At 47.9% G+C, this 25,615-nt stretch overlaps 1 protein-coding gene across 1 annotated transcript; it reads left to right on the top strand.

The window, feature by feature from the left end:
* The first annotated feature begins 20,194 nt into the window (after positions 1-20,194).
* LOC127308562 (uncharacterized) lies at positions 20,195-24,702 on the top strand. Its single transcript, XM_051339429.2, has 9 exons — positions 20,195-21,171; positions 22,106-22,139; positions 22,261-22,452; positions 23,271-23,360; positions 23,437-23,502; positions 23,597-23,688; positions 23,787-23,834; positions 23,967-24,232; positions 24,335-24,702. Exons 1-8 carry the CDS (start codon positions 20,789-20,791, stop codon positions 24,130-24,132), a joined length of 1,071 nt encoding a protein of 356 aa, XP_051195389.1. The 5' UTR covers positions 20,195-20,788; the 3' UTR covers positions 24,133-24,232; positions 24,335-24,702.
* Positions 24,703-25,615: the final 913 nt, after the last annotated feature.

A 25,615-nucleotide genomic window follows, 5' to 3' on the forward strand; every position in this document is an offset into this window, starting at 1 on the left:
CCAAACATATTGACATTCGCCATCACTTCCTACGTGATCATGTTGCCAATAAGGATATTGATCTCACTCATGTGGGAACAACCTACCAATTGGCGGATATTTTCACTAAGCCTTTGGATGAAGCCCGGTTTGTTAACTTGAGAAGAGAACTTGGTATTCTTGATCCTAAAAACTTGGATTGATTAACTTCTTGCACTATATTCTTGCATTTATCTTGCTATCTAGCTTAGAGGCATAGCACATATGGGGATAGTCATCCTACCATGTCTTGGTATGATGCATACCTATGTGTGCAACATAAATAGACCCAATGTCATTATATGGACCCAAGCATGTCTCTTCGAGGTCTCATGACATTTGCGCTTTCACATAGGGGGAGTAATCCCCCGCCCCTCATTGCGCCTTCATTAAAACTTGATTTGAATATATAAGGCCAAATGATCTTATTGCAAACATCATTTCAAAATGACTGATGATTCTTGATATATACTTCGAATCATGCCCATTGTTGCTATTCTCAACTTGTTTGGATTTTCTTTCCAATGGGTATGCCTAGAGAACTTTGTGTTTCCAACCCCATGTCCATGCTCTTCTCATCATCATCTATCTATCTATATATGTACATATCATCATTTGAGCACTCACACACATTTACACAAAGCATAGGGGCAAAACGAGGCAAAACTAGACAAATCTGGGTTGGCCGGTCGCTGGCCCGGTTGGACCGGATCCCTGACCGGATTTTCCGGTTGACCGGGCGCAAACCGGACGCTGGGCCGGATGGGCCGGCTCCAGGTCCGGTCGACCGGGCGCCCGACCGGCCGCGCAGCCTACTATAAATTGGGGAAGGGATACCCCTTGGGGTCATCTTCCCCATTATTCCCAAACCTCCACACCTCCATGGCCGGCGCCCTGCTCACCTCCACCAAGATCTAGCCCGTTCCCACCACAAGAACCTCCCCAAACTCCACCAAATCATAGATCGGGCTCTTTGGGACATCTCCACCGAAGGATTTGAGCCCTCTCAAGCTAGTTTGGGAATCCTTGGTGTTCTTGGTTTTCAAGCTTTACCTTGTGTTCTTCTTGTTCTCTTGATCAAGGAGAACAATGTCTTCGGGTAATGTACTCTCCCTTCCTCCCTAATTTCTAAGCCTCTTCACACATTGCTCGTTCTTGACAAGATTTGAGGTGATTTTAGGGTTAGGGTTAGGGTTTGCACGTCCTCATGCCTTTAGTGTGTCTCACAACACCAAGCACATACTCCACTCTATTGCTATAGTCTATGTTCAAGTTCTTTGAGTTTTTGCATGAATTTGTGGTAGAAAATCTGGGCAAAACTTCACACCTCGACAGATCCGGTCATCCGCCCGGTCGACCGGCCGCTCAACCGGCCGGCCCGGCGTACGGCCCGGTCAACCGGGCGCCAACCGGCTCGTCCGGTCTGCTGCCCGGTTGGACCGGACTGTGCGCCGGATTGCCCAGTTTTCGCACAATCTCATCAATACACTTGGATATATGCTATGCTTTTTGGTTTCTCTCTTATTGATGACATGTACACTTACCCCACTGCTATCCTTGCTCTATTCTCTCATTCACAGGAAGTTGGAGTGGTGAACCACGGGGCAATGTTGCCAAGAGAGGACGGGCTGCTGAGAATCCACCCCGCCGGTCTAGTAGTCGTGTTCCTCCTGCAGCTCATCAGACTACTGACACCGGCAGCTCGGAGCGGAGAAGATCCAAGTCAGTGGCCGGCAAGAGGAAGGACATGCAAGCTGTCCAAGAGGATGATGAAGTAGTGCCATCTTTCAATCTTGGAATTGCTCACCGTTATTAGTGGCGGGAAATAAGGATGGAGAATCCATACCGCTATGAGCAACGGACTTACCCGGGTGGGGACAAGTTCTTCTGGACAAAGACACAAGCAACCCTATGGCATGGTTTCTATGATACACAAGAATGTATGAAGAATGGAGCTGTGGTGATGCCCAAGGCCATCAATCCTCAAGAGCTTGCCTTACATGAAGCCACAAAGTATCGCTTTGTGGTTGACACCTTGAAGGGTATGGGACTATATGAACTTGTATGCCTCAAGCCCGATGATGCACAAGAGTTTCCCACCTATTGTCCTCTCCTCGTCCGTCAGTTTCATTGCACTGTCTACTTCCATGAGGATGAGGACCGCACCATGACTTGGATGACTGGCAAGGAGAAGTACTCCTGCACCTACTCACAGTTCTGTGCGGCCTTGGGTTGTGGTGATGATCGTTCTCCCAAGTACAGAATCCACTCTCGGTCTAAGATGACTAGGGGTGACATCAGCTTTTGCTACCCCTCTAACCCCACACCGGGGCCACCCTCTATCTCCGGGATGTACTACTCATACCTTGTCCTTGCCAAGCTATTCCGTGAGAGCCTCATCAGCAAGTCAGGAGATTCTAGTGAAGTCAGAAACTATCATCTCAATCTGATGTACTATTGCAACCCTGACAAGATAAGGAAGATTGATGGGTGTGATCTTATCTACTGTGAGCTGAAGCGTGCAGTTATGGACCGCATGACTCCAAACTATACTCAGTATGTTCAGCGGCTCATCAACTACATTGTCCCTGCTCCTCTCAACGTCCTTGATGAAAAGGTCATCATGGAACCATTTCGGTTCCCCACTCCGGATGGACGTGCGGAACTCCCTTCCATGATGCCTTCTGAGCGCCGTTCCAAGGAACGCCATGACCATGCAGCTAGCTCCAGCTATTCTCGGCGCCCCAAGCGCGGTGCTGCTCGCTTCTTCTCAAACCTATGGAAAATGTGCAAGCGTACAAGTGATGTTGCACATAAGAGTCTAGCCTTGAACCAAGAGACAAGGAGGCGACAGAATGAGTTCATGGCTACACGGAATATTTCTCTTCCTCCTGTTGGTCCTGAGATGGAACCTGTGATTGCACCTCATTGGGAGATGCCTCCCATTGATGATGAGATGTTCCAGAACTTTGACTTCTCCATGTACGCTCATGGTGGTTTTCCTCCCAGGGCTGCTCGCGCTCCTCCTGCTGATGACATTGAAGAAGATGACCGTGATGAGGATGATGACGAGGATGATGATGATGATGGTGGCGACGGCTCCTACTCCTCTGGGCATGAGTTCTACTGATGGGGGCGGTAGCACCTCTCCTCTTTTCTTCGCCTTTTTGGTGTTCCGATGCCAAAGGGGGAGAAGAGAGTAGAGTCTAGGACCACGGGGTTTCTTGATTGTCACAAGCCATGGGAGTTGCTTTATTTGGATCTTATATGGCTTGTGCTTATTTGTTTCGATTTCTCGCGAATCATTTGCTACTTTGAACAATTTGTGTATGGACGTGTATGGACGACTATGTTTATGCTTATTCACTCTATTAGGATAATCATGCTTTATGCTTATATATCTTGATATACTTGTCCATACCATGCTTGTTTCCTAAAGATATTGGGGGAGCTTCTCATATTACACAAATGGTGCACTTTGCATTCAAACGCAAATTCTCCAAGTGCACACATTATGGGGGAGCTGTCATAATATCTTATACAGAATCAAGGTTTAGAGCTTATCATAATATCTATATGTGACTCTAGCTCGGTTTGTCATCGTATACCAAAAAGGGGGAGATTGTAAGGGTATTTTACCCTTATCCATTATTTTGGTAACAATGACACCGTGCTAGAGTATTTGACCTAATATGTTTACAAGGATTATCTCAGGTATTAGGCAAAGAGGCATAAATGGTGTATCAAAGGAACAAGAAGGCTAAAGGAGACCCCCCACTTCAACAACAATCAAAAAGGCGTCTACAGAAGAAATCCGGTCAGCCACCCGGTTGGGCCGGGCCACAGACCGGATGGTCAGGCGCACGGTCCGGTCGACCGGGCGCCAACCGGGCGCCAACCGGGCGCCAACCGGGCTGCAAGGCGACGCTGGAAGAATCCGGTTTGCCGCCCGGTCACGGTTGACCGGCGGGGCCGGCGCACGGTCCGGTCGACCGGGCGCCAACCGGGCGCCAACCGGACAGAGCCCCTGGACGAAGAAAATGTGGTTCCGGCCCAGCATCCGGTTGCAACCGGCTGGTCCGGTCACTGGTCCGGTCACTGGTCCGGTCTGACCGGATCCCAGACCGGACAGTCCGGTCACTGGTCCGGTTGACCGGGTTTGACGAGAAGAAAGCTGAGGTGGCAAGTGACCAACGGCCATATTTCGAAGTACACTATAAATAGGCCTTCTCCTACCTCTGAATAGTTAGGCAACATACTATAAGCTGTTCTTGAGCTCTCTCTCTCTCTTACTCCATTGCTAGAAACACCAAAAGCCTCCGATCTCCCTCCTCCTCCACCCAAACTCAAATCCCTCCGGGGAATCACTAGAGGAGGACCCGATCTACTGTTCTACCAAGCCAAATCTCATTCCCCCTTGTATTCATCGAGAAGCTTGTCTCCTAGGATTTCTTGGAAACCCTAGGTGGGCAAGAGGAGTCCGGAAGCATCCGGGCTGTGGATTTGCTCCGGGCAAGATTGTGAAGGTTTGGAGGCTACCTCAAAGTCTACCACAAGTGAGTGAGCTATTCCTTCGTGGGATAGGCTCCGGAGAATAGGGTGAGCCTTCGTGGCGTGGGGAATCCTTCGTGGGACCTCCACCCCTCCAAACGTGACGTACCTTGTTGCAAAGCAAGGGAACACGGGAATACATCCTCGTCTCCGCGTGCTATCGGTTATCTCTAACCGAACTCCTTACTTGTGATTTAACTGCCTGTGAGAGCCTTCGTGCTCGAGTTAGTTGTATCCTCATATAGGTTGCTTCACCTAGTTTGCATTAGGCTCACCTTTATATTCCGCAAAGCCTAATATTGCAAAGAAAGAATTAAAATTTGTAGAAACCTATTCACCCCCCTCTAGGTTTACCATCTCTATACTTTCAGGAAAAAATGAACTTGTTTTGCTGGGCCATAGCTAGTTGGATTCTATGTGGTTAATTTCATCATCTTTATCTATGTCTTGTTTTCGAAGATCTGAAGATTTTTTTTCGCGAAAACGCAAAAGCTTTGCGTTTCGATTTATTGATAGAAAAAGAGTTTACACTACAAGCCTAAGAAAAGGCCAAACACCGACATTACACACCCAACACACAAGACTACGATAAAATGACCGAAATCCGTCGAGTGCTCCTCCAAGACGCTGCAGAGTGAGCTCCTCCACAAGACATGACCCTTGCCGATGAAAGTCGCAGTGCTTGTGCATCGTCGAAATTACCAAGAACCTGTCAGCCGCAGCCAACACCCGTACCACCTGAATCACGCGAGCCCACCACGACTCAGCTTGGAGCATTGCTGCTCCGGCCTCGACCCAAATCCAAGGAACGCCACCGATGCAGCGACTAGCTCCTGGCAACCTCGACAGACGTGGCAGGGCAACCCGCCGGCACATGGTACCTCAACACTGCAGGCACTGTCCATTCTTCCCCTAGAGCTCCTGCAGTTACCATTTCCTCTCAAAGCACTAGCCTTGGCACTAGGGTGGGCATAAAAAACCGAGCACCGAACACCGAACCGAACTAACCGGGACCGAAACCGAATACACCGAAACCGAATTAACCGAAAATAATTTCGGTGCTTAAATATGAAAAACCGAATTTATATTAACAAATTCGGTTCTGACCATCTGTTAACCGAAATAACCTTAAAACCCGATATACCGTTAACAGATAGCATAATCATCTCATAAACAATGCGTTTGAAATAATTTCTTTGCCCAACAACCGAACTCCAAGCAGGTCAAAGTCCCAAACTCCACGTACCTAAAAAAATTTAAAGGCAGCCCCATGAATGTAGTATATATATACAAGTTCCCCACAAAAAATAGTACGTGTATATAAGCATATGTCTAATTTCATTTTGCTTCATCTAGCTATGCACGAGTAGTTTGCTACTACATGGTCGTATGGTTCCTGGAGTTAGGAGGAGCACTGATAGTAAATATACGTGCTCAATAGTCCTGGTCGTATGTGGATCTAGCTTATGGTCACGGCAACTGCCAAGCTAATGTGTGCCATCATACGTACTTGACTTGTTATTTTTTGTCAAAATTAGGTTAAATCGGTAAAAAAACCGAACACCGAACCGAATTTTCGGATAACCGAATTACAAATTAATTAAGAAACCGATATAATTTCGGTTCTCATTTCTTATTACCCGAATTATCAAAAAAACCGAAAAACCGAACCGAATTTTCGGTTAAAACCGAACGCCCAGGCCAGGGCAACCCACCGGCAGCACGTCCAGTGCGCCAAGTCGGGGACATCCATGCCCACAAAGGGACATGCCGCCTGAGAGGGGCACCATCGAGCCGCAAGCGGCGCAGGTGCCACCGTGGGATAAGTCGATGCGAGTCTGAACACATCCATTATAGAGAGCATCGTCCGCCACCTAGCACCACCCACCTTGTCACCAACGCCGCACGGACGCCACACCAAGATGACGTTGGGTTCCGCTCAACCTGGCCAGAGCAGCAGCACCATGCGCTCGGAGCCGAGGAGGACGGACAAGGAGGAGGTGCCCGACCGCACCCAGGCGCAGGGGGCAGAATGGTTGGGGCCCACTAGGCCCAGATTGGGCCATTTGGGCCCAGACCGGAGCTGGCAAGCCCACGCCACCATTGCGCCATCTCCGGCCGCCCAGCACCGCCTGCCGCAGCGCCGACGCTGGCTACCCGAGAGCAGTCGTGGCCTCCAGCACGGGGACGCCACCACACCACGAAGCCGTCACACCGTTGCCGATGCAGCCGCGCCCCTTGTCAAGCGCGCTGCCCTCACCGGCCCCGTCGACCAGTGCCAAATCCTCCGCGTGAGGGGGAGAGGAGTCCCTGCCGCCGCCAACGCCCGAGCTTTGTCCAGCGACGCCCTTCGACGGCGACGAGGAGAGGGAGGAGCAGGGGAAGGGGCCTGGGCAGGTGGCGGCTAGGGTTCCCTCTCGTCGCCCACAGGAGCCACAATTTTTCCGAAGATCTGAAGATCATTATTGAACCATCCTGGATGCTTGAATGTTGATACTTATTGCCTTATTTTGGGGAGCTTGCACAACGGTATAGATTCCTATTAAAAAAGGTGTAGTGCAGATTAATGGAGATCTAGTATTATTCCTCCTCTAGCATGTAAACTCACCTCAGATTAGAAAGAGAAAGGAACAACGCTGTCATCGTTCAGCCCCGAAACCATACACTGGGGTGTAGTAATTAACAACCGTTCTCTAAAGATTATCGGAAACAATACGTGGAGCTATTTCGTGGTGTTGTAAATAATCTCCATCTCACTACCCCGCCCTAATATTCTTTTTGTTGCAACTTTTATTAACTGCATGTAATATGTTAAGAAAAAGAAAGGAGGCCAGAGAGGACGAGAGTAAATCATGCTGGAATTTCCCCTCAACTTTTCAGTAGTAGACGCAGTCACGCAGAGCATATTCGCAAGGAAAAGTGAGTATGATTTTTCTTTTTTGTCTTGGGTCTGTCCCGTCCCCTCCCGTCCCGTGAGGTTTGACCCCGGTACAGCACGCACAATGTAGGAGTAGCTGCCTACGGCTACGGTAAGTTGGTGGACCGACAGGAATTCACCTTGTGGGATTCAGCGTTTTGTTTTCCATCACTTTTCATCCTAAACAAGCATTTTCTTTCTGTTTCTTTATCGTGTTCCATCTCAGAGACCAGACCAGCCTTGCTGAAAGATTGCTGGGAGGCTAGCTAGAGCCTCATCGATGTAGCATCTACTTTCGGAGAGCAACCTATGCATGGAAACTGCTAATATAATCTCTCCGTCTACTTTTGGATGCAATAAGGTCGGATAATTGTTTGGTCTGCTAGCTATTTCCTCTTGTCAGGTGTCGTTTATTCATACAGTAGGTGTTTCTCTTATACTCCCTCCGTCCACAAATAAGTGTACTTCTAGCTTTTGTACTAAGTCAAATATTTTAAGTTTTGACCAACCGTAAAAAAAAAAGTAGCAACATATATAACCGTGAAAAAGTAGCAAATAATGAGATTTTGGTATAATTTGTAACTACATTTAAAATGAATCTCGGGATACTAAATTAGTGTCATAAATGCTACTACTTTTCTCTATATATTTGGTCAAAGTTTAAAAAGTTTGACTAAACACAAAACCTAGATGTACACTTATTTGCGTGCGGACGGAGGGAGTATGCGTTTTGTTCGATCCATCTGGTCACTTGTGCCCTGGAAGAATAACTGAAGCTAAATCTCTGCCGACCCCTGTTGCATAAACGCATGACACAAACTAAACTGGCGCCCAAGACACAAACTGAACGGATCAGGCGTCCCTAGACACAAACTAAACTGGCGCCCAAGACACAAACTGAACGGATCAGGCGTCCCTAGACAAACTAAACTGGCGCCCGTTCGGTCATCCATCATCCACGGTCTTCTGCTGCTCGATCTCGTCTGATTTTTGTTCCATCCACCTGTACGAGCTGCTATGATGAACTGATGATATTTGGGTGTGTTCAGAGAGATGGAACCCAACATTTGGCAAGACCCCATGGACTTCCCTCCAAGCAGCTAGACACACACACCTCTCCAAGGATTAAGGCTGCATCAACCTCGACACTGCTGATCTGCATCGTCTCCCATGAAAATGCTACACGCCTTAATTTGATCCTTTCCTTTTTCTGTCTGCGCTTCGTCCAACGATGAACACCACACCCCCATGGCCAGACCCTGGTCGCTCGCTCGGCCCGGAGAGACGCGTTTGTCTCTTCCGTTGAGAATCTCTAGGAGCCATGACACAAAGTATAATTCACCAATTCGCGGTACTAGTGGTGCCACAGTTGGCATGCATGCAGCTCCTCTCCCTCGCGCTCCTTCACTTCTTCGTCCCATCCCCATCGGGGGAAGACAAGGCTTAGGGCATCTCCAACCGCGCGACCCAAATCACGCCCGTGCGTCCGTTTGGGTCGAGCCGGACAAAAACGCGGCCCAGCGCGCGGACCTATCCCTAAAACGGATGGCCGCGGCGTCCGGGACGACCCAAACCCGGCCCAAATCTGGGACGAGTTTGCGTGGCCGCGGACGCCGGATGCTGGTCGCTCGCGTCCTCCCCTTGTCCGCCCCTGACCCGCCTGTCTGTCTCCCAAAACACAAACCCCTCGCACACATCTCCCGCGCTCCGCCGCTAGCCAAGGACCGGCGATTTGGGAGAGGCGTCGACGCCGGCCACCGTCGTCGACACGCCGGCAAGCGGGGCGGAAGCATAGGTCGCGGCCCCGCGCTGCTTTCGCCGCGTTGTAGCAGAGTCGGAGGACGCCGTCGCCGTCGCCGCTGTCCTCCCACTGTCGCGAGACCTCCCGCCGTTCGCGGCTGCGCCGTTGCCGCCGGAGGTGAGCTCTCGTGCACCGTGTTTGCAGACCGCAAGTCGGCCGAGATGGCCATGGCCTGCAGGTCCCTACGGACGCACCGGATGGCCTCCGCGTGCGACGTGTTCGATGAAATGGGCATACTAAAATTTGTCCCTTTTCATCTGTAGATCATGGTGGACAGCGACGACGACTACTTCTTCAAGAACTTCATTGACACGTCGTCCGACGAGGACTCGGACGACGAATTTTTCACGGATGCTGCGCTGATCATCCACGATCACATTGTCTCGCAGATCCCCGTGCACCGGGGGTCCTTGCCGGGGCGCGCCGCCGTCTTGGACCGCAAAAGAGAACGCGGCCAGGACCAGCTCTTCACCGATTACTTCCACCCCAAGGCATTGTACACGCCGGCCATGTTTCGCCGTCGTTTTCGGATGTCCAGACCGTTGTTCCGCCGGATAATGGATGGCGTCAAGCTCTACGACGACTACTTCCACGCGAAAGTGGATGCAATTGGCAAGATAGGCCTCTCTTCGTACCAGAAATGCACGGCAACGATTAGGATGCTTGCATATGGCGTTGCCGGTGATTTCGTAGATGAGTACACGCGCATGAGTGAGTCTACCAGATTGGAAGCGATGTACAGGTTTTGCAGAGCTGTGATCGGTTCGTTCGGAGAACAGTACCTCCGGCAACCTAATGCAGAGGACACATCTCGTCTGTTGTCAATCAACGCTTCCAGGGGGTTTCCTGGGATGCTTGGCAGCATAGGCGCATGCCTTGCAGGAGTGGAAGAACTGCCCCTTTGGTTGGCAGGGGCATACAGTGGCCATTCTGAGGGGTGCACAGTCATTCTTGAAGCTGTTGCTTCACAGGATACATGGATTTGGCACTCATTCTTCGGAATGGCTGGCTCGCACAATTACCTCAATGTGCTTCAGCGCTCTCCGGTGTTTGATAGGCTAGCGTACGGTCAGTCCCCTGATGTGGATTTTGAGATCAATGGCCACCACTACACCAAGGGGTACTACCTTGCTGATGGTATCTATCCACCTTGGGCTACACTCGTGAAGACAATCCGAAAACCCAACTCAGTGCAGGAGGCAAGGTTTGCCAAAGAGCAGGAGGCAGCCGGAAAGATGTCGAGCGGGCGTTTGGCATCCTCCAAGCTCGTTGGGCTATCGTCGGACACCCTGCCGGAGCACAGGATGTGCAAACTCTGTGGGAGGTGATGACCGCATGTGTAATCATGCATAACATGATTGTTGAGGTAGAGCGGGATGATTCACTCTATGATAATGACTGGGAGGGCCACGGAGAGTTGGTTACTCCTCAACGTGGTCCGGCATCATTCCAGGAAGTTCTTCATGCACACCATGAAATTCGAGATCTAGCTGTACACAACCAGCTGCAGGCAGATTTGATCGAGCACGTCTGGCAGCATGTAGGCAACAATGCTGCAAACAACGATGATGAAGGAAATCCGGACGCCTAGATCATTTGTATCATTTTTTCATTTTTTTTTGAATAATACTTTATCCTTCATTACGTGGACAATGTAATGTGTAATAAATTTTGAGCATTTGAACTATTTTATATATTTTCTACAATTTATTTTGTGTTTTTATAGTGGATTTACAAGAAAAAGTACTGTACGGGACCGCGACCCAAACCTGCCGCGTTGGGCGCGAGGCGCGACTAAACGGACGCGCGGACGCGGGGCTCCGTCCGCGCGTCCGCTCGGCCACCCAAACGGCCCAAAACGGACGGCCCAGCGCGTCCGTTTGGGTCACGCGGTTGGAGATGCCCTTACACACCTGTCTCTTTATTTCCTTCTTTCTTGGGCTCGGTGCTTCCCATCTTATTCATTCCATTCGCTCTCATGGCGATGAGGTGTACTCGTGCGTTCGATCCTCGGTGAATCGGTGGATTTGGTTACGCGCCGGCGGATCTCGATCGAGGCCGAGCGCCCGAATCATGCGTCTTTTTCAAACCCGCGTCTTAGCATCTGACAGTCTCCGGTTAATCTATCCACGATCTCGCTTCCTTCTATGCGTGAGTGTCTTCACCTAGCTAGTGGCAGCATTTAGCTAATGGTTGTACGGAGTGGTACAAATAGCGTATGTTTTGACCCATAATGATGTCACTGTTTGGCAAAGCTCAAGAAAACAACGTGGTGAGATGGAGGGGAGAGTATCATCACAGGATCTGTCTAGAAAGAGGCGATGCATAGTTCAACAGGCTATTTATTTTGCCAGCCCCCAGGTTCGTTACGATATGTTCACAGGCCGGGTCTATCGCAATAATGGGAAATTGCTACAAAGAAGTTTTCTTTGGTAACAGAAAAGGAAATGTTCGCTTTGTCAATTTTCACCGTTATTTTGTTGCCAGCATGGCTGCCAAATACATTGCTTTGTTGCCGTACTTATCTAGTACCCACGAGCGAGCCCGGCATCGCCGGCCATAGCAGCAAGACCACCACCCTAGAGCGGGGTTCGAGCCCCTTAGCTATTGAGGCGCCAGCCACCGGATCCGAGCGAGGAAGCGCACCGCCGCCTTTGCAAGGGGCCACCTTCCCGGGGAGAGACACCTCACCGCTGCCGTCCCCAACTAGCTAGGCTTTGCCCGACGACGCTATTGGCCTATCATGTATACCAGCCTACCAGGTCGTTCACGTGGTTTGAAATCCACTAAATTTGGAGTGGCGGCAATTGGCAATTTGGCACCTACATTGCCCAAAGCCCAGACAAACACATTGTCCACCCATTATGGAACCCGTAGAAGAACATAATATCTGGAGACACCTTAGTTTGCTTGCACGTTTATGTTGGCAAATTCTCTCGACAAAACACCCAGCTCCTTCACATTTTTTTCGATAAAGGGAATATATTAATATCAATAAGATACCAATTACACCTAGCTTCTGCAACAACGCACCACCTTAATGGCACTACGGATGCACACAGCCAAAAAAAAGGAAAAGAAAACTAAGAAACAAAAGTCCCGCTACAGTATCTCGGGCCTAACAACAGCAATACATCCACCGCCAAGACAACACCTGAATTACAGACTCTCCAAAAAACGACGCCTCCAAGAAGGGAACAGTGCTCAAACACCGTCGTCGCCCGATCAAAGATCTTAGGTTTTTACCCTGAAGATAGTCCCCGCTCTCAAAACAATGCCTCCACCAAGGCCATTGCCAGACACAACCAGTTAAGGCCAGACCTTGTGTTTTCACCCTGAAAGGTAGGACTCTGCACTTCACCTATGTTGTCGCCCCCACTTTCATACCGCTGCTGTGAAGCCCGGAACACCAAGCAAGTCTCTCAACAGTGCGGAGACTTGAACCTCCCTTAGCTAGTCCCATGGAAAAAATAGCCCGCTATTCCAATGCTAATAGCACGCTATGGCATATCTGGAGAGCCGACGCTACGCTATTTCGACGCTATAGCGCGCTATTCGCGTTAATAGCACGCTATAGCATGCTAATAGCGTATTTTTAGTCCCACGCTATATATAGCGCGCTATTTTTTTTCCTTGGCTAGTCCTCCCCTCCGGCCTTCATGAAATTCTCTTCTTCCGACTTTCATCATGGATCCATAGTCACTTGATGTCAACACAGAAAAAGAGCTTCGCGCCGCTCCCTCCAGAACCAATCGGTCGGAATAAAAGCATGGGTGCGCACGACCGAATACCTCCGATCCAGCAAGCTCCAGGCAAAGCACTGTTACATTCGCCGGCGGAGCCTTCCGGAACTCAACCCACCGGCCAGATCACGAGTCCAGGCCTCCGGTAGTTCCTCCTCTTCACGCAAGAGAGGCCCCAGGACCGCCGCCTTTATACAGGTCGGACCCCCACGTCGGCGACCATCTCGGGCTGGCCAAACCAACCCTCCACCGGCGACACCATCGCCGGCTTCCATGCCCCTCCATCTTGCCACCGGATCGCGGTGATAGATCAAAAGATCCACCACCACCAACCGCAGGCCGACCCTCTCCGGCGTAGAAGAGAGCCACCTCCTCCGTCGAACCCAAGGCTGCTGCCCTGGGCACCCTCGTGACGCGGAAGAAGCCCGAGATCGCCTCCACGCACCGATGAGAGGCGGGGGGGAGGGCATGGCGCAGACCGAGGGCCTGGCCGCCGCCCACCACCAGCCCCTGCCGGTGTGCTGCGGGTAGAGGGGAGGGGGAGGACCGCAGCGCAAGAGCCGCCGCCGCCCATCACCATCCGCGTCGGCCGCCGCCGCGTGCGTCGAGGAGGGGAGAGCCCATCCGCTGTCCCCCACGTCGGCGAGGAGAGGCCCCCGCCGCCGCCACGCCCCGAGGGTCTTTGCCCCGGCGGCGCTACCGGCGGCAGCGGCGGCGGTTAGGGTTGGAGAGGGGTCGGGAGAGGAGGGTATGTGAGGAGGGTTGGGCCTCTGTCTCTGTTGTGGGTTCTCGAAAAAAATACTTATCTTTTCCACGCAAGTTTATGTATGCAAATTCTCTTGAAAAAACACTCAGCTCCTTCACCTATTTACTTTGAAAAGTAAAGTGGAGAGTGTGGTGCTTGGTCATCGCCTCATCGGAACACACCTCAAAGAGTGTAGACTTTTGAAAGAAATGCTTTTTTTTACAATAGGTAACCGTATATGTTCATGAAATGTCTATATTGTCGAAACTTTTTTCTCACGAGACTTGCATGCACAAGAGGACTAGTCATGTTTTTTTTTCAAAATGAGAGCTAAGTGCCCCAGCCTTTGCATCTGGAAGATGCACACGGCCTTTTTATTAAAGGATAATTGGCTACTTGCACTAAAGTGTCAACTATTAAGAGTTCATGGGCCCAACGTGCCTCCACCGTCCAGGACCGGGGTGCTGGACCAGTGGACCGTGACAGCTGGTATGGCCGGTACACAAAACCTTCAAATTCATTCAGATCAATCAAACATGGTCCATGCATGCATGAATTAATGCGTTTTCTGCGCTAGTATGCTGCATACATCCATCGGTCTTCTTTGACTCTCGATACATGGGGATGGGACAAATAGTCACAAGATGACGAGACCATCTTATATTCTTGTCCATGAAATTTATTTGAGTTGGATTTTTTGAAAGAATAATGAGCTTTCGATGACGCTAGCATCGCATCACGTTGAACACAGAATTAAGATTCAATTATTACTGAATAATTAATCTGTCTTTTCTATCGGTTGTTACATGCATGAATGGATGTTCAATCCATCGTGGTTCTCACGCATACATGCCATCCGCACGTCATTGCATCATCAGGCACGATGCTCTAGTTTCCAAAGGAAATTGTTCTTGTGAGCAGATCAGATCGGATATCCTCCGGCAGCACCCCAGACGAGGAGAAAAGCAGAGGATGGCGAAGAGAGCAGAGGAAGGAAGAGTCGGCATTAAGAAGGGTGAAGGCCCTTTCAACTCCGGTCGAAGACCACATAGAGGTGCTACACCAAGTGGTTTGTCCCTAGCGGAAACATCACTGCTGGTCGATGTTCTTTTTACCAAGTGTTGGGTCTCGAAGGACCGTGAGCTTCTTATATTATAGCAGTGGGATTAACATTGCAGAAAGGTCCAAAGATAAGAGAAAGTTACAAACAGGATCTCCACATTTACACCAAGGATCCCGAGAAGAAAAAAAGAAAACACAGTCAAGTTCTTTGACCCAACACTTGGTAAAAAGAACAGCGACCACAACATCCATGCATGCTGCCCCCCCTGGCGACAACGTCTTCTTTCCTTTCCCTGTGACGTTGTACATCATGTTGTCGAGAAACAAAGCAAATCATGTGTCTGTCTAATCTTGTAACTAGAATGTTTTATAATTAACAATGAAAAAATTCGACACTTTTTATAAGAGATTGCAAGCTAAATGGACTTTTCGCTCTTTCTTCTGTACGATGGGCATGGGAGAGGTGATGTTTCTCCCTCACTTGATGGTGAGCCATGGGAGAGGTCTCTTTCTCTTGACTGTGGGCCATGGAAGAAGTGAGGTTAGACGAGAGAAGGTGTCAATGCTCATTCATGCATGAAAGCTCTGCCGTATATACGTACACGTCCATGCATCCGATATCTATCCTGCCACAAATCGTCATTCCGCTTCTTTTGTTTTCTGTTTTAAATTGCTCAAGCATGAAAGCAAAATCGTGTCCGTTGCTGCTAGCTAGATTCAGTCGTGTGTTCCAATTGCTCATCCGCGTGTGAATTGCACAATGTGTCCTAACTGAGAACCGACACTGGCAACACGCAAATGTACATTACAGGTCGTTTATTTGTTAATTAGTTTACCGATCCACGTGTTTGACTCCTATTTCAACACATTTCTTAGTGTGTCAGCTGACGAGATCTTGCTTTTGTCACATACCGGCCGGTTATATGTTCACTGGCCTCCTGAATATACATATATACCTGTTCTTCATGATTAACAGATGCTCCTTGCATTGTTAATTAGTATCAGTACTATGATTGCTCCCTGAGCAGAGCAGCTGACACATGCCTTTTTCGCCTTTTTTTCTCTTTTCTTACGTGTGGTTATTGTTCCTTTATTTTGTTTTCCGGATTTGCTTTGTCCTTCATATATGGAGAGTGATGGCTGACCTTCTGATATCTCCTTTGGCTTGCTATACGTCGGCGTTCCATGCATAAGTTAGTTAGGATGTCAGATGAAAAAAGTGTTCATGTTGAGTGTTGCTTCGAAAGGGTCCGGGATAACCGTCATAGTTTGTTCAGAGTTGAATTTTGATAGCTTAATTAGTTTGGGTGCTGAGTCTTTGAGGAACGATCATGCGTTGACGCATACACACATCTTTGTTTGTCACCGCCAATCTTAGCCCTAATCATGCATACTTATTAACTTTTACTCATGCTTGCAGTCACCCCCACTTTTAAACAGCTACCAGCAGCATGGTCTAAGATGTCAACGAGTGTGCTTTGTTTGAATTACAAAAGGTCGTCATAACAAAGTCGCGAAATAAAATAGTATGAATTCCAATTTCTACTAAGTGCATCAGCAATTCAGGACATCATTTGATGCAGAGGCCGGGGCTCCCTTTATCTAAAAAAAAAATCAGGAATTCAGGATCGCTAGTAAAGCCATGGATCAGCCGTAGAGAATCCCAGCCAACCCCGCTCTCCAATTGATGAGCAGACAAAAAACACCATAAGTCGGAGTATAATACTCCCTCTAATCAAAATCAATTGACGCAACTGTGTTCATATATATATCTCGTATAAGTGTACTTCTCAGCCCTGTCAATATATTTGGGTGGGATGAATTACTACCTTTGTCCATGTCCATAAGTAGATGTGTTAGATTTGTCAAAATTTCGACATTTGTAAACACTCGTACATCTAAATTTTAATAAATCTGAAACATATATTTAATGATACTACCCCTCTCCCCGTCTCATGAAACATGTCGGACCGACGGAGGGAGTAGATTATTAGTGCATGCATGCCCTATACCTAGAAGATGGATCAGACTGTGGGCGTCATCAGGGTAATCACTACCCTTGGTGAATCATTACACGCACGCACTTAATTTTGTTAATTTAGTCGTTAGCAACATCCCCTTGTCGGCTAAGGCCCCAGAGCTTTTCACACCATCCAATGCACAAATCCTGTAGTGGGAAATTAAGAGTAAGTACAATATAGTCCAGTCAGCTGACTATAAGACATTAAATAATATATTTTAGATGAGTTGGAGGAGAGAGAAGTGAGGTGAGCTATTATGCAATAGCCAGCTATTGCACGTGCTTCTAGGCACTTTGTGAGAGTGAAAGGTGGGCCATATGTTAGTAAAGTGCTTCATTCTTATAGCCAACTATTATACTTGTTAGCTATAAGATGACTACAAATGATATATCATCTTCTTATAGCCAGCAGTTGGCTATACTATTGGAATTGCTCTAAGATGCGGATTAGCTGTGACTATTTTGTAATTATTTAGGAACGAACCCTATCCATAGCCAAGACGATCTTCTCACAAAATTCAGCGGTTCCAAGGCACATGAATGCTAGATTAATGTTTTCTCTGCTAGGCAAGGATAGGGTCACAGCTAGTAGCAAGGCAAAGGAGGCGTCCGCTGAATGATGATGGCGCAGACGACCCCTATCGCTGCCGTTTTCTCGCTGCCTATATCCGTCAGCAGTTGCCGAAAGGACAGAAGGACGTGCCATTCATTGGGCAATCACCCTCTCTCTTTGTACCACCAGTAGCATCTGCCCGACTCTGAATCAAATCTCAACCCTTCCCCTCAGCAAGATTAAGTAAAATACACTAGTACGTAGGACCTCCGATTCATCATTAGGCCTAGCTAATGCTAGCTCACGTCAGATCTCGATGGACGAATTAAACTAACTTTGTCAAATAATGTAATGATCATGCTATGCATACGAAATAAGCAATCAAAATTATATAGCTAAAATGTTGCGTTGATCCCTGTTCCGAAGATGGCTGTGGCGATTGCTAGAGCGGGCATATGCGATGCGCATTGAGGAACGATTTGTGCTCCCGGTTCTGTGTTGGACGGCTCGGTCAGCCATATGGATTTAGATGATGTGCCTAGGTATGAGCTCAGGGCACACATCCCGATCATGGCCACCGCTATCATCAAGCTTGTAGGTGTAGCGATGTGTCCCCAAAAATGTGACCTCGAATTAATCAATGTATTATTTGGTAAAGCTTTATTAAATAATATAATTAAAAAGGGATGTGTGCATCATTTTGATCAAAAGGCCAGTGTTTTGACCTCCTTTTCCAAAAAAAGTTGACATTATGAAACTTCTTGTCTTCTCCATGATTGCAAAGTTTCTCTGGGGAAAAATAACACGAAAGGTCACCAAATTTGTCTGTCTACACATACCACAATATTTATCCCTCTTACATGAAAATTTTAAAAAATTAACTCTTATTTTACACCAAGAACATTACTTTTGACACCAGAGGCAGTTCTGACCAGTGACCCACCAGTCCGGTCCGTTGTGTACGACGTGGAAATTTGTAAACCCGACCTGTTTCGCGCGTAAAAAAAGGAAAGGAAATGACGGTCCGTGGCTATAGGCTAGGTGTGTCGGTCGTCGTGGTGTGGCACGACTTCAGTCCCGACCCGACACAACAAAAAGCAAGCCTTGCAGCAGCTCTGCACTCACTGGGCTGCAACACGGCTAGCCCGATGACAGTCGCTGACCGCGGTCAATGCCAAAACGCATCTGCAATGGTCGCCTGTCTACAGCAATGGCGATGGCGTTGGCCAATGGCCCCCCTCAAACGGAAACCAGCTCCATCTGGGGTCATTTACTTTACCCCTCCTCCAAACCACACCTATTTTCTCTCTCTACAGCCAACTCAGCAAGGGTCCTCGTATTTTTTTTTTTTAAACATGAAACACTCGCATTCCATTAAGTCCAGCCAAATAGCGGGGTCACCAGATGGGTTACATAAATATGGTGGCTTAAGACCCACATAGTATGTTCTCCTTACCTAGACCCAAAGCCGCCAATTGAAGAGCGCGCTTATTTCAACAGGTCCTCGATGAAATTCATTCGAGTCTGATCTTTAGATCGCTAATTAGGTCATGGTTGATTCTTGACTGAGCTGGAAATGGGAGATTTTACGGTGGATTAGTAAAACAGGTCCAATTCAGAGCAGGGCAGCTCCATTGTTCTTCCTAAATAGGCCTGGAGCAGTGCCAACCCACGATGGCCAACCATAGGGAGGAGCTGCTCTTCCACATTGGCACTCATAGTAGATCGGTCCCAATAGATATTTTGGCCCAAAGAAAATTTAAAAAACACAAGAACGAATAGATATTCAAAGTCACGACCAACACATCGGGACACCAAATCACCATCAAAGTCTCTCTACCAAAACAATGTAGGCTTTATCGCCAACATAGATGAAATGAAAGGTGTTGGCACCTCTTCCTCCATATCAATGGTCATCCCTCATGGCGCAATGCAGGCGAGTCGCTGGAGGAGTTGTTAAGGTCGAGGTAGAGGCCCTCTCGTCGCGGCGTCATGATAGGCGAGAAGACAACATTAGGATTCGTGGGTGCCTTGCTCTCACCTATCATGTGGGAGTCGAGCCACATCTGCGAGAGTGTCGGCAAGTTGTACCCCTCATTGTAGTACGTCGGTGAGGACGGAGAAGCGCTCCACGAAAATCCAGCGGTGGTGCTGCCATGCGTGTCTCCGATGCCGGTGTAGTAGCCGCGGTAGATTGACCTAGGCTGAGGGCGACCTACGCCGCCGCTGAGGTCACCTCCACCGCGACCTGGTGGACTACCCCGGCTTTGCAATCTCTTGCGATCCGTTCTCAGTTTTTTGCAGCGGTTGTGCTCGGCCACCCAAGCTTCATCGAACATGTTGCTTCACCTTTAACGGTTGCTAGCACGGCTGCATCGATGTCGTCTTCTTCTTGGGAGGGATGAGCTGCCGGTGTGAACTCGAGGGGGGGGGGGGGGGGGGGGGATGGAGTCTTGAAAGGAATTGTGAAATAATTGCAGTGTTTTCAGCCGAGTCGGTGGTAGGCCAATCCCACCGCCAAAACCCAACATGGTGCGGTGCGGATTGCCGGCGCGTCCGTCCCGTAACCGTGTCCGTAGGAGCATGCACGGGAGAAGTGCCAACTATTATGTTGAACTCGGATTTCACAAGCTAATTATTGGCCGCACCGTGGGAACCTATGGAGACCCAAATACTGGGGCCGACGGTGGAGATGATCTGAGAATGGCCGGTGGAGTAGGAAGTGTGAAGAGTATAAGTGTAGATCGTCTTGCTGTCTTGGATTGGATGTGTATAAATAAGCAGGATCGATTGTGTGTGATTTATCATTCTCTCCGGTGCAAAGGGTGGAAGGAAAGGAGGAAGCAAAGCATCTCATTCGCCCTCCCCAACCCCACAAACACCTTGGCTGCTTGGCACCACCTTGCTGCCGTGCCCCCGGCCTCCTTCTCCCTTCTTACCTTTATCTCATCTCGGCTCCAAGCATCGATCTCCCCTTCCCCTTCCTCGCTTTGATCACCTCCTCAGGTTCGCAGATAGATTGACAGATTGCTACAAACATTGTCTGTTTTTTCATGCTTGGTTAAGCGAGTGAGTGCGAGAGAGGAAGCTAGGCGCATCTATCTTGTGACACAAAGCTCCGCATCTTTCCAAGCTCACCGCCACCGTCACCGCACCACTGTTTCTTCTTAGTTTGTTGCGCCACCACCCTCCTCCGCCCCTTGCATTGCCACCTTCGTATCCACCTTCTGTAGCCTGAAGCGTGCAAATCCAGAAGCAGATACAGAGCAGAGCGCAGCTAGTCTGCAATCTGCTTTTCAAGAACTGCAGAGAGCCAGAGACTGTGCTCTCTTTCGCGGAGGCGCTTGCTTGCCGGGCCCGACTAACGGCGGAGTGGGGATGCGGTTCATGGCGGGGGCATCCTCGACGCGATCGTTGCAGCCGGCGGCGGCGGGGGCGGACACCACGGACCTGCACTTCTGGCTGCAGTGGCGGGTAGCGGTGTGTGCGCTCTGGGTGCTCTGCTGCGTCGTGGCAGCGGCTTACCTCATCTGGCGCCACGAGGGACCCGGCGCGCAACGCCGCACGGGCGGCGCCGTTAAGGAGCTGGGGCGGAGGCCCGGCGGGGTGCTGTACGACGACGAGGCGTGGCGGCCGTGCCTCCGGGACATCCACCCGGCGTGGCTCCTCGCGTACAGGTTCGGCTCCTTCATCGCCCTCTTCAGCCTCCTCATCGTCATCGTCATCTCCGACGGCGGCAGCATCTTCTACTACTACACACAGTAAGCTCACTCCCACCGCTTGCTTCTTTTACAACATTTTTTTTTCCAAAACATTTTGCTTTTGTTCTGAGGGAAAAAATGGTTTCGACTAGTAGTACAATTTTGTGGATGAAAATTTGGATTTGTTGTTTGGAGCTTTTTAACGAAAGGGGAAAAAGTGCATTGTTCCAACTTGATTACATCTCTTATGACGTGGATTAACTGGATTTTCCAACCAGCAAATGTGGTGGGGCTAGGAACTTGGGTACCTGTTCTCTCCTCTTGTAAATTTCAAATTTTATTTCAGGGAATAATAAAGGGAGAGATTTCTCATGATTACATTAACTACACTGATCTTCGACATGTTTTCTGAACATAAACTAATAACATTGAGAATGTCCAGAAAATTTCTTTAGCACATTCATATTGATCTACTGTGCACAAACCGATTGCTACCAGCAGTTCACTACCTAGCTTCGACAGCAGGCGACTCCTCACCTGTTGGGCTTCATTTTCAGTACATCAGTTTTTGTTGTACATAAATGCATTTTGAAGACGGTTTATTGATGATGCAGTACTTTGATTTGATAATGTGGAAAAGGACCTCATAGTGGTACATGTTTTGTCAAGAACATTAAAGAGACAATCTTTTCGTGCAGAACAACGTCACAAGTAAACATAGGCAGGATAGTGTTGTGGGAATACCTGTTCAATTGATGATTTCTCATGTCAGATTGCTTTAACAGACCCACTTTGATACTGTTTTTTATTTAGAGGCAAATCTCTAGTTGCTTTTCTTTTCCAAAGGAAAAGAAATGTGGTGTAACTGGTTGGTAGCATCAAAGTTATCTATGCGAAGATGTGATACTTGGCTTGTTGGTGTTTGTGACTGCTCACAGTAGCAGCATTTGTCCCCAGTATGTGCTAATTGGTTGTTCAACTGTCAATCATGCAGGTGGACCTTCATTCTGGTGACGATTTACTTCGGGGTAAGCGAAATAATTTGTCTCTTCAACGAATTAACTAAAACAATGATATTCATGTTGATGATATCTACGTCCACACAATCCTTATATTAAAAGGTTAGGTTTTTCTCTCTGCATTTTTCAGCTTGCCACGGCGCTGTCGATCTACGGATGCAGTAAATTCGTCAACTACAACGCCGTCGCGGCATCGACAGACACTGAGCTGGGGCCTTACTCTGCCCACGGTGCCATCACTAAACCGACCGCCGATGAAGAAGACGACGGCACGAGAAAGATCGCTGGATTCTGGGGGTACTTGCTCCAGACCATCTACCAGGTACAGAGGCATTCCATACCACCATAAACTATGAAATATTGGCCACTTGGAGATTTTCCAGATTTCCTATATGAGAGGGACATCTGGACTGTCATCACATCTGCATTGCATTGCACTGCATGGAGGACGTGGTCTCACTTTGCTTTTCAGGTGCAATTATTAGTGCTCCTATGTGGTTAGCATCATGCACCAGAAACTAAAGTATGTTTATAATGTGCTCTGGTGAATTGGATTCTATTCCCAAGGATCAGATATGACCACATAGCATCTTTGTCTGCAAGATCCTACTAGATGAGCCACTGCGGTTGTTGGTCCAGCCAAAATGCCCAATCTTATAGTTCTTTGCACCTGAAGGGCTTGATCAACTTTATCCCATATCTCAAGTATATATAGGGGTGGCCCTTATAGAAGTAGCATCAGGAATAAATACAAACTAATTATTTTTTTGTTGATCTGCTAGGCATAACTGTATCAGGAGTTCAGGACTAGAAACATATCATATTTCCACAACATAATAACCTAATAGATACAACTTCCGGTGAAGCTCCGATAGTACTGGGCTCACAATCATTTTTGAGTTATTTTATAGTACTGTCAGTTAAGAAATAGAGTTTAGTCCACTTTTTAATGTATCTGATGTTGGCATTCTTTGTGAATCTCCTTTATTGGATCCTGCATAACTTTGGTTTTCATATGTACCTATTTTCAAAAAATGAAAGCCATGTTTTGACAATCTAGCAGCTTATGCAAGAGAATTACTATTAATATAGAACCGTTTCACCAAACTTGCATTTTGACGTCTCTATAACTGTGGACAGACCAATGCAGGAGCTGTGATGCTTACGGATTGTGTCTTTTGGTTCATCATTTTCCCCTTCCTAACCGTCAAAGATTACAGTGTGAATTTTGTGAGTATGCTTGCTATATTCCTTCTTTCATAGCCATCATCTAATTGACATGGCTAACTTGATCCTCGTCTTACAGTTACTAATAGGAATGCACTCAGTCAACGCTGTTTTCTTGCTCGGCGAAGCGTCCCTGAATAGAATGGTAAGTGGATGAACTGGATTATGCATGCAAGTTCATGCATGGTATTTACAGTTGTACTCATCACAATTCCTTACAATTCACACGATTTTTATAGCGCTTCCCGTGGTTCCGGATCGCGTATTTCTTCCTCTGGACCGCACTTTACGTTGTTTTCCAGTGGATTGTCCATGCATCAACTCAAATCTGGTAACATTTTCAGCGTCCATTCCCTTTCTGGAGCACAATAACTATTTGCACAATATTCTTCTATTCACTGAACACTTGTTATCTTAATTTATTTGCAGGTGGCCCTACCCCTTCCTCGACCTCTCAGCTAATCTGGCGCCTCTGTGGTAATTTCTCCCTACCACTTTAGTACTCTACACTATGAAATAGAATCTTTCTGTATTTCGTGTACATTTTTTATTAATTGAAATTACTGTAGTCACAAGCTGAACCAAGTTTTTTCCTGACCTATTGTGCAGGTACTTTGCTGTTGCGTTTATGCAATTGCCGTGCTACGTGATCTTCAGGCTGTTGATGAACCTTAAACACAGCCTTCTCTCCAAACATTTCCCAGAATGCAGTAGTAAGAGAGTAGCATCATCGGATGAGCAACCATGCCGTTTTACTCCCCCGGTCGTCCATTAAGAACAGTTTATACAGAAAGGCAATACAAAGTGGCAAGAATAAGCAACCAAATAAGGGTGGCTCTTCAGGGTGCCAAATCAATTGGAGCGTCTTTTAGTTGGTAATTTTTTTTTATCGTTTCTCAAGTAATTATAACCACCTAGCTAGGATACTTTCAATAAAAATAAAAATTAACTAATATATTACATTATGATTCATGAAGGTACACACCAAAAGAGGAAACAACTTCACCAAGATAAGATGAATGATCTTGTGTAGCTGTGTTTGTGATGTACAACTTCAAACTAAAAGAAAGACACATCAGAAGGCCAAGGCTGCGCTTGAGTTCTAGGATACTGATCCAGATGATGAATTGATCACAGATTATAACGATCCAGGCTTCCTCGAAACCAAGATTGTCTGTACTCCCTCGGTAGGATTACTCGAAGGGAAGCATGTGTTTCTGCAGCAGAAAATATTGACGAACGTATATCATATATATCAATTATAACATGAGAATGACAGCTTTACATTTTCAGAGACCATATATCATATATATCATGGCTTGTGATAGAGTTTTGAGAATTTAAACCCCTTCTTGCTTGTTTCCATTGATTTAATGATCTTTTGCCCATTTCTCAAAAATAACTTAAAATTGTATTATGACTGATAGGATGCTAAGGAAAATCACTAAAAATCATTTTTAGATACCCAACTATGAAAGTATGAAGAGTACATAATGGGTGTTCAAAGATTCAAAATGTGTGTATGAAAAGATGTCTCGCAATTTCAACCATATTTTGAAACAAATCAATGAAAAAATGAAGAAAATTCAAAAAATGCAATTCTACTGCTGTTGTCGTCAGAAACCCACCGGCGGGCAGCGACGGGCAACACCGTAGAGCCGGGAACAACCTAGAGCTGCGGCTGGCTGAGGTCCCTCCGAGCGACGGCCCGCAAAGCCTTCTGGTCACACGTCCGATGCTGATGCAAGGGCGTGCCACCTGACCTATACCTGGTCAGGGAGGTGATGGAGATGCCTCGCTTAGTTTCCTGCATGGCATACACGTAAACATTAAATACGAGCCTCGATCGGCTCTCAGGTTATCCTGTGAATCGGCTCAAGGAGCCGATCCACCCATGATTCGTACGGGGTGCACGGATATATGGTGGTCCTGCTTGATCAAGATAAAGCTAATTAGATCTACGACGATTTAGGGTTTTCACCGCATAATCGGATCATCCTACTCCAGGTTGGGCCTCGCGGCCACGCACGGTGATCGTAAGCCGATCCTAAACAAGGCCTAAAAACCAACACGAAGTTGATCCTCGGAACATCCTGTTTAGGACTAGCGAACGACACCCTACGTGCCGCTGGATCCTCCCCCCTTTGTAAGGCCTAACTATTGCAGATATTAAACTAATCCTTGTAGAACAAGGAGCAACCGTAACGGATCAGATCTACTAAATAATGATCAAGCGGGGTGCCGCCCCCACACCTAAG

This window comes from Lolium perenne, chromosome 6, assembly GCF_019359855.2.
Source record: "Lolium perenne isolate Kyuss_39 chromosome 6, Kyuss_2.0, whole genome shotgun sequence".
In the NCBI taxonomy this organism is placed as follows: domain Eukaryota; kingdom Viridiplantae; phylum Streptophyta; class Magnoliopsida; order Poales; family Poaceae; genus Lolium; species Lolium perenne.